Source organism: Fragaria vesca, linkage group LG3 (assembly GCF_000184155.1).
Source record: "Fragaria vesca subsp. vesca linkage group LG3, FraVesHawaii_1.0, whole genome shotgun sequence".
NCBI lineage: Eukaryota > Viridiplantae > Streptophyta > Magnoliopsida > Rosales > Rosaceae > Fragaria > Fragaria vesca.
This window is the reverse complement of record NC_020493.1, coordinates 26,533,797-26,542,849: the sequence shown is the minus strand read 5'-3', so window position 1 is coordinate 26,542,849 and position 9,053 is coordinate 26,533,797. Positions and strand designations below refer to the sequence as shown.

Sequence of the window (9,053 nt, the reverse complement as noted above, 5' to 3'; positions counted from 1 at the left end):
CTCTCTCTCTCTCTCTCTCTCTCTCTCTCTCTCTCTCCTTGGCCTTTTTAGCTATGCCGAATCAACTCTGTTGAACTTCTCCGACTTCGACTTTTAGATTTCTTTCGGAAACTCCAAACCCGGTTCTCCGGATCAGACTTCATTTCTAGCTAAATTTTAGTTCGAAAAGCTAAAATTTAGACTGCCCAAAATTTCTAAATTTAGACCATGTGTTATTAAACTTAGTCTATTTCTAACATAAATTAGTCCGTACATGTTTATTCAAAAAATAAAAAATTCTAGTACACCCTATTATAAATCCCAGGCTCCGCCACTGCTAAATGGTACTAGTTTTGAGTTTGAAATGAAAATCAATATTGTCACACTGACCTGGAGAAGTTTATATATTAATGATAGTTTACCTATATTTGTGAATTTTTGAGTGTACGTACGTACTTGTATAAAACAGGAATATGCATGAATTATAAATCACATTATCTTCACAAGAGAGTTTCTACAAATCGGACAAGTTAGACTATTCTTTAACCAAAGATCAATGCAATTAACATGAAAGATGTGCTTGCACTCGAAAACACGACAAGACTCGCCATCCACAAAATCTTCTAGGCAAATGGCACACCGATCGCTGCTTCCAGCTGCTGTTGCTTCCAGGCCGGCTTTGTAGAACTGCAGAGGCTCCGGAAGTGCCTCAATGGCTTGAGCTTGAATGGCCCGGAGCCGTTGCTCTTGCTCTTCTTCTATTACAATCTCCTCCCAAACTCTGTCAAGCACTTCCAACAAGAACATATGCAACATGGTTACAACATTCTGCGCCGGTGCTTGCGACCATGTTTCTTCATCGGGATCATGATGGGACTCCTCATCAGATGTCTCAGCGTGAACCATTCCGGTTGAAATGTGGCTTCTTACCCCGGCCGATTCAATATCTCGGTCATTACGGCGTCCATATGGAAGCCAAGAACATATGACCCCAACAATATTATGCATGAGGGCAATGAGGAATAGAATTTCAGTGCAGAGAGTTAATTTGGCAAGTGCTATCCAGATTGCGATACGGCCTGAAGGTGTAAACTTGTCCTGGCTTAGCAAAAACAAGACGGCAACGATTCCAAGGGCGAAAATGAAGGATAAAAGAGTACAGGGGTGAGCAGGAGATTGATGGAAAAGAGCACTGGTGTTAGAGATCATGCTGCTCATGATCAAAACTCATAAATGGTTTCATGAATTTAGGTTTAATCATCAGTGCATGCCTATCGTCCCTGATGGAAAATTTCCTTGTGTTGTTCATACATGAATCGATCTCGGAGCTTTGTTATATATAAGCTGGATTACCTGTTTTTTAACCATCAAGGTAGTTTTATTTTGTTAATTAGGCCATACTAACATCTTTGCATGCAACCACCAGATCGATAACAATGAGACTCCCATGCATGTATGTTGTAAGATCGATGATTACGTGGTACGTAGTTGGTTACTGTTTACTCTTCAAACAATTTGTTGAGGTCTATCTTATTACAAAACTCGGATTGATTTGTTGAGTTCTTGGTTATTAGGATCTTTTACGCGGGATCTTAATTGGTTATTTCTTTTTTGTGAGAAAAAGGTTTCTACGTACGGATTGACAACTCTATAGTTTGACAACTCTTTTAAAAAAAAAAAACTCTATAGTTTGAACCGTACTCAGAGTTCCGATTTTTCTCGAAACTTCTATACCAAAACAAAAATGATATTATCAATTATAGGTGATCCATACGAAAAAGTAATTATTGAGAACGATATTCTAAGTTTTTTATCATCCTAGCGCGTCGAGCTTTGTTCTGTAAGACCTCTCCTACAGCATGGTCACTGCGCGCAGTAGAGTTTAACCACCAAGTTCAGATTGGTGTGGTTTTCCAACGCCTAGGACAAAAGGGCATGCATGAGAGAAAAGCATGTTAGCATTATTCTCTGATCCCTTGGATAGATAGAAGGGAGGCAAATGGTGGAGCTAGAGAGGAGAAAGGAGGGGTGCCATTGTTAATAAAGTCTCCATTTTAGCTAGATTTTAAAGATCAGATACATTGTAAAGCTAGACATTTGAGGGGTGCTATGACCGTCTTTGGTCCATATGTAGCGCCGCCATACTGTCGCCAGCGTCCATATGTAGCGCTAGTCTAGTACTTTTTAGATAAAAGAAAATAACTACTTAATTAATCATTTTTATACTTTTCATTAAAACACGTATAATGATAGTTACTCGTTATCTATCTCTAATGGTCGGTTATATATTTGTATACACGAGTAGTTTATAGGGTTGATAAAAACTTTAGAATTTGATTTTGATATTGAGAAAAAAAATTAATAATAATCTCCATGCTAGTGGGCATTTTCTATTTCTTTTTCCTCACTTACTTGATACGCCACTAAATTTACGACTGCGTCATATGAAAGATAGACGGAGACATGTCATCAATACGAATATATTATATATATGACTTCATATATCACATTAGTATAGTTAAACGTGTGATATTAACCGTCTTTGCCATCAAAGTTTTTAGGGACTTACAGTGAATTTTTTTCTAAACTCAGTTGTTACTGGCCTCCTACCCGTCCATCTTTGGGCCCTTTACCATAGACCTTACCGCAGGGAATCTCCATAGCCTTAAACTAAACCTGACAACTGCACAAATGTACATAGCCATTTCTCGAAGACACTCAAACGCAGCCGCTCTCTCGTTTGAGTCCTCTCTGCCCCTCTTTCCTCGCTCTCTCATTTCTTCGGTGAGTCCTAAATTTCTGGATTATTTGGAATGAGATTGTTTTCTTACTCAGATCTGTAGGGGACTTTAAGTTTGGAACTATCAGCTGGGTTTGGGTTTCTGTTTGTATTTCTGGGTTTGTATATGGGTTTAGATTTTTGGGTTTATATATCTGTTTGTGAATGCTTGTAAAGCCTTTTATAATAAATTCTCAAAGGGTACCATAGAGTCTTAGAAGGTCTGTCACTTTTCAACATCGGCTCAGAAGTTGGAATTTACTTAATATATGAAAATTATTTTGAGGCTTGGAAATGTCCAATTATGGTCATAAATGGCATTTAGTATGCAAGTAATTGATAATCAGCTGAACTGACCCTTAAGCTTGACTCATTATTAGTAGGTTCATTGAATGGTTTTAGCTGGAGAGTCCCTTAGAGCAAGTCCAAGAGCTTCTTTATATTTTCTACATAACAGGGAAGCAAAACTCAAAATCTCTAAAAATTTTGTATACCAAATCCAACAGTTTTCCTATTTTAAAGATTCAAATATTTATTAGAATAACAATCCTCATTTATTACAATATAATAATAAGTATAAAAATATAAAAGTTTATTTTTTACAATAAATTATGTTTTCTTTCTTATCTTTTGAGTCTTGAAGAATGTGCAACATTCAATTCTTCTTTCCTAAATATTTTTAGAGAATTTGTAAATATAGGGAAGCAAAGCTTCTCTTTCATCTCTTTCCCTATTTTAGAGAATGAGATAGGAAAGCTGTTAGAGTGGAAAATGACCCCATATTCCCCAAAATAGAGAAAATCAAACAATTTAGGGAATCTGTTGGACTTGCTCTTACACAAGGAAGTTGTCTCTCTCTCTCTCTCTCTCTCTCTCTCTCTCTCTCTCTCCTGAAGAGTCATGGTGTAATTCTCTCAAGGCTCCTTAGTTTCTTGGGCCAACTCAGAAGCTAGATCGTACCAGGTATTTCTGTTTTATTCACTTATATCCTAGATTCCTAACCAAGTAGTTACCGAAATAGAGCTTTCGTATGAAGAGCCCTCTTTTTTTTCTTTTTATTTTTATGAAATTGCATGCATGTACAGGGATATAGAAGCTTAAGTATCAAGACAGAGATGGTTTCAATGTCAAAGCCTGAAACAAGAGTGAGAGACAGGATAAGTGCATTACCGGATTCACTTCTTTCTCACATTCTCTCTTTCCTCCCAACACTATGTGCTGTGAGGACCAGCATTTTGTCTACAAGATATGTGGACTTCCCTTGCCAATCTAGACTTTGATGATGAAAGAGATATATTTGATGAACCGACAGGTCCCTTTGGCGAGGTTCGTTTTACGAGGTTTGTTGATCGTGTATTTCTGTACCGTGATTCGTCCGACATTAAAATACTCAAGCTTAAAATTCTCTATCCTGATGATTTTTCACGTATGGATGATTGGATCTGCACAGCCGTTAAGCGTAATGTTGAGGAAGTGAAACTTAAGTTCTTTTGTGATTCATGTGATTTCAATGGTTTTCCATTGCCTCAGAGCCTTTTGATGTGCAGAACTCTGAAGGTTTTGAAATTGTGTTCAGGTTTTGAGTGTATTAAGTACCCTCCTCCTCCGTCATGGTGTTTTCCAAATCTTAAGTTCCTCCGTATTCAATTTAGTTATCCTGATACGGACTCACTGAGAATTCTGTTTGCTGGCTGACCTATGCTTGAAGAGGTGTCTATACGTGGATTTGACAATTTTGCTGGTGTTTGTTCTATCCCCATATTTGCGCCTGAACTAAAGACGTTGAGAATAGAAGTGGATGATTTTTATCAGAACGGCTGTTTTTCAATTAATTCTCCAAAGCTTGAATACATTGATATCAATTCAGCAGGTCTATCAAATTATCATTTGGTGAATGCTAACAGCCCAGTCAATGCCAGTATTGTTTTGAGAAAAATTTATTCTAAGCATAGAGTAGAAGACCAACTGCTGTACCTTCTGAAACATTTAGCTGCGCTTTTGTCACAAACAACTGGCAATTATCTTTTTCTTGAAATCCATGATCTGTCTCTTCAGGTAATTATTCTAACCTTGACTTCATTTACGGTATGTACAGTGGAGAATAAGATAGCTGGTGGGTAAAATGACCGAAATATAACTATGTAAGTGTTTTGTTTTTACAATTGATGAAAAATTGAGGCATGAAGCTTGAATAGAGGAAAAGCCGAAAAGGCACATACATTTCCTGCCTTCTCAATAGTTACGTTCTTCATAGCTTATATGTTATTCTTATGATGTTGTTTTTTTTCTTCTTCCACTTTATCTTGCAATTTAATGTTTACACCACTGTCGTATATATAATAGTTTATTTTTTATTGAAGGCTTGGTATCTTCCTTTTGATTTTGGTAATGTGAAGCAAATGAAGCTGGTACTTCATGATTGCTATTACTGGGAAGTACTAGCAGTGCTGCTGACCAAATCACCTTTTGTAGACCTTGCTCTAGAAAACGTAAGTAATTGATATGCATGTTTACAGTTCTGTTTGATGCAGATCCTATAAAATGAACTCTCATTTCCTTAACTCTTTTGTTCTCAGAGAACTAAATATGATAAGCGTTCATTGCCACAATGGGAGCAACCAGAGTCTGCTCCTGTTTGGTTATTGAGAAACCTCAGCACCATCACTATACAGGGATTCAGGGGTCATCAGCCTGAGATGGATGTTGCACAGTATGTGTTAAAGAATGGTCTTGTTTTGAATAAGATGATAATCTACACAAGCCGTCTGTGTAAAAGAGAGAAGGAATTATACAAGGAATTTTTGATGTTTGAAAGGGGTTCGGTGACTTGTAAAGTTGAATTTATCAGAATGTAATTTTTGTTTCTCAAGCATATTTTGTTGGAACTCCGGTTGTTGAAAGAAGATGATGAACTTTTTGGTTGGGTAAGTTCATGAAACCTTCATCTTTGTTTATTTAGACATTAGATGTTGTGGAAAGAAGATGAACTTTTTGGTTGAGTAAGCATGATTCTGTTTCATCAAAACTTCATCTTTGTTTATTTAGCATTCTGTTTTCCCTTAAATGATCTGAAATAATTTTACCGGCTTTTAAGTTTTAAGCATGTAAACTATAGTACTGTCACATATCTGATCTGATGAGGCAGAATGCAGATGAATGGAAAAAAAACAAAAAAACAAACAAACAAACAAACAAACAATGCTATATCACTCACCAAAGGGTTTGGTTATGTGGCAAAAGTTTATGCTTTTTCGGAGGCAAAATTTTATGCTTATAACCATTCACCAATATAGAAATTTTGTACATGAAATTTTTAAGATTTTAGGAGTCCGAACCATGAACCATCTGAAGAATCTCTTTAAAAAAACAACAACGAACAAGTCGACAACAACGTAGTGGGTTACTCTCTTTTGTGTCTGAAGCGAGACAAATGGAGCAAAGTTAAATTTCTCCAAATGAGTTGAACTTGTATTTATAATTTTCTGTCATAATTCTATTACACGTTTTCGGCAAATAGGGCAAGTTAGATTTTCCATGAACCAATGGTTTATGCATTTGTAATGAAAAACATGGTTACATGATGGAAGAACTTGACACATCTCCCCAGTCTCAAACTCGTCCCAGCAGATGGCACAATCTTTGCAATTTATTTCACTTTCTTGGCTTCCACAACTAACACTTTGTGGCAGTTTCTTTTCCAAGGCTCGTTTTTGCTCTCGTCGTTTCCTCAGTTCTTTCCTTTCTTCCAATTCCTCAATAACTCTATCTAAAATCTCCAGCACTCGCATATTGTGCAGCACAGCCGCTTGATAAAATGCAAACTGTTCATGCCATTCCAAGTTATCATAAGTAATATCTGGTTGATCCAATCTTGCTTCTTCTCCTGATTCGATATCGCTTTGACGGCTTTGATGATTCTCTCGGAAGTAGTCCCAAATCATGTAAAACATGGTAATGGCGACCAATGAAAGCATTGAAAATGATATGATACAAATGGATATGAGAACCACAGTGGCAGAGGCAGAAAGAAGGGGAGGAACTAGAGGTAGAGAAGGAACCATGTTGATGATGGTGATCACTATTTGCTTATTGATGCTTGAGATGCTTTGGGATTCCGACATTGCTTCTTGCTTGGTATATATGTCTATGAAGTTGTTATAAACTGATCTACACATCTACAGGTTTTGGTTTAAACTAAACTAATATTTTTTTATTGCAGGAGGTACAAGTCTAAACCCGAAAGTTGTTTGTACTGTTGTTAGATTTTTTGTTTTTGTTTTTTTTTATTAGCTAGCAAGTTATAGTCGACTTAGGTAGGGTACTTACGTTTAGGTTTAATTAAAATTTTAAACTTAACGGTAAAAAGTTTTTAAAACTTTTCCGGGAACGGTTTTCGTTTTAAGGGTTTTTTTTTTTAAAAAGGGTTTTTTTTTTTTTTTTTTTTTTAAACGTTTTTTTTTTTTTTTTTTCTTTTTTTTTTTTTTTTTTTACTTTTTTTGGTTTTTTTTTTTTAGTTTTTTTTTTTAAGACGCGTAAGTTATGACTAGTAGGACGTTACTTAGTTAGTAATTAATTACAAGTTTAATTCGAGTCTTTTTTTTTTTTTTTTTTTTTTTTTTTTAAGTTCTAGTTTCAGCCTTTTAGGAGTTAGCTTTTCAGTTACAGTTTCAACTACAGTAATTTTGTGGTTTTGTCTTCTATTTGTCTAAGAGAAAGTCATAAAAAACAATCTAGGTTGTTTCTAGAAATGTTTCTTGGATACAATAGAAACTGTTTAAGCAGAAAAAGCAACAAAAAAAAATATATATTATAGCTGAAATCGAGCCGGGCTTTAACTGAAAACATCCCGAATTGGTAAAACCCAGGACCGACCAAAATCGATCTGTTTATCAGGCATTCGGTCCTATTTTCGGGAAGTAAGAGCATCTTTACAAATGCTAGCCATTTTTGAGTTAAATTTTAGTCAAATTAGCGAAAAATGTCATTTTGGCTAACGATTTTTGAGATACGTGTGCATCAATGCTCTCTACTTTAGATAGTATTAAATTAATATTATTCTATAAATGAAGATTAAATAGTTTATATGTATTTATATATCATATTAAATAACTTAAAATGAATGTATTAAATTATAGAGAGTCACATTTCACTAGCTACGCTAGCTAAATAGCGAGATAGCTAAACTTTGGCTAGTCTGCTGGAGCTCTTAAAATATCTAAAAAGCTAAACACGCTCTATAAAATAGCTAAAATAGAGAGTGATAAAGATGCTCTAAATCACATGTACCCAAATTTCATGTGACACTAATCACAGCTTGACACTTGGCCACTAACTTAAACACCCGCTAACTCTGTTAACCCGCTAACAACCTCAGAATCAGCCTTTGTTTTGGGTTTTTTTTGTTTTTTTTTTAAATTCTTTTAACAAGAGTTAACATAGTTAGTGGCACAGGGTTGGCACATGAAATTTGGGTACAGGTTTACTTCCCTATTTTTGTTACAAAGAAAACCCAGCTTACAGCTGCACAAAGACAAAAGGGTGCAAGTTGCAATAACAAATATTTATAAGAGAAAAATTAAACATCAGTCCTTAAACTATTTTGTCAAGGCTTATTTCATAGGGATAATGCCCACTAGCCTTAATTTTAAGAATTTTATTTCTACTAACAAAATCAGATTTTAAAATTCTCAAAAGTCAACTTAAACAGCATAAAGACAAATATACCCTTAATAAATTAAATAAACTACAATAGGTCATTATAAGAGTAAAAAGACAATTATACCCTTAATGAATTAAATAAACTACAATAAACCATTATAAGAGTCTATTATAAAATAAAGTTTTTATAACCGAATTCCCACGACCAATGACGTTGACCAAACTCTGACAACCTTTGACCGGGCTCTAGGGACCTTTGACCGAACTCCGGGGGTCGATGACCGGACTTCGGGGACCGTTGACCGGGCTCCTAGGGTTGTTGACGGGACTCCGGGGGCCGTTGACTGGACTCCGACGACCGTTGACCAGACTCCGAAGGCCGTTGTGCTTTAGTCACTTATAACAGGTCCTTATTGGAGGCAATATGCTCACCTATTGAGGTCAGTAGGACCTCCTACTGGGGGCAGTATGACCACCTATTGGGGCAGTACGACCTACTGGGGGCAGTATGACCTACTAGGGGCAGTAAGACATCCTACTGGGAACAGTAAGACCACCTACTGGGGGCAGTAGGGGCAGTATGACCTCCTACACCTCCTACTAGGGTCAGTAAGAGCTCCTACTGGAGGCAGTAGGA

General features: G+C 36.2%; 3 protein-coding genes across 3 annotated transcripts; 1 reads left to right on the top strand and 2 right to left on the bottom strand.

Moving 5' to 3' along the window:
• Nucleotides 1-468: 468 nt before the first annotated feature.
• On the bottom strand, nt 469-1,197 carry LOC101305742 (E3 ubiquitin-protein ligase RNF130-like). Its single transcript, XM_004296242.1, has one exon. It carries the CDS (start codon nt 1,195-1,197, stop codon nt 469-471), a length of 729 nt encoding a protein of 242 aa, XP_004296290.1.
• A 2,809-nt stretch (nt 1,198-4,006) lies between these two features.
• On the top strand, nt 4,007-5,678 carry LOC101305452 (FBD-associated F-box protein At5g56380-like). Its single transcript, XM_004296241.1, has 4 exons — nt 4,007-4,334; nt 4,467-4,813; nt 5,119-5,247; nt 5,335-5,678. Exons 1-4 carry the CDS (start codon nt 4,007-4,009, stop codon nt 5,611-5,613), a joined length of 1,083 nt encoding a protein of 360 aa, XP_004296289.1. The 3' UTR covers nt 5,614-5,678.
• A 565-nt stretch (nt 5,679-6,243) lies between these two features.
• Nucleotides 6,244-6,879, bottom strand: LOC101305158 (putative RING-H2 finger protein ATL19-like). The gene has a single exon (XM_004296240.1). The coding sequence runs from the start codon at nt 6,877-6,879 to the stop codon at nt 6,244-6,246; it is 636 nt and encodes a 211-aa protein (XP_004296288.1).
• Nucleotides 6,880-9,053: the final 2,174 nt, after the last annotated feature.

What these genes read in the sequence shown, in the direction of transcription:
- LOC101305742 (XM_004296242.1), bottom strand. Translation starts at nt 1,197, where the DNA reads ATGAGCAGCATGATCTCTAACACCAGTGCTCTTTTCCATCAATCTCCT.
- LOC101305452 (XM_004296241.1), top strand. Translation starts at nt 4,007, where the DNA reads ATGTGGACTTCCCTTGCCAATCTAGACTTTGATGATGAAAGAGATATA. An exon ending in TCCATGATCTGTCTCTTCAG is followed by an intron (nt 4,814 to 5,118) that starts GTAATTATTCTA and finishes TTTTTATTGAAG; the next exon opens with GCTTGGTATCTTCCTTTTGA. An exon ending in TAGACCTTGCTCTAGAAAAC is followed by an intron (nt 5,248 to 5,334) that starts GTAAGTAATTGA and finishes TTTTGTTCTCAG; the next exon opens with AGAACTAAATATGATAAGCG.
- LOC101305158 (XM_004296240.1), bottom strand. Translation starts at nt 6,879, where the DNA reads ATGTCGGAATCCCAAAGCATCTCAAGCATCAATAAGCAAATAGTGATC.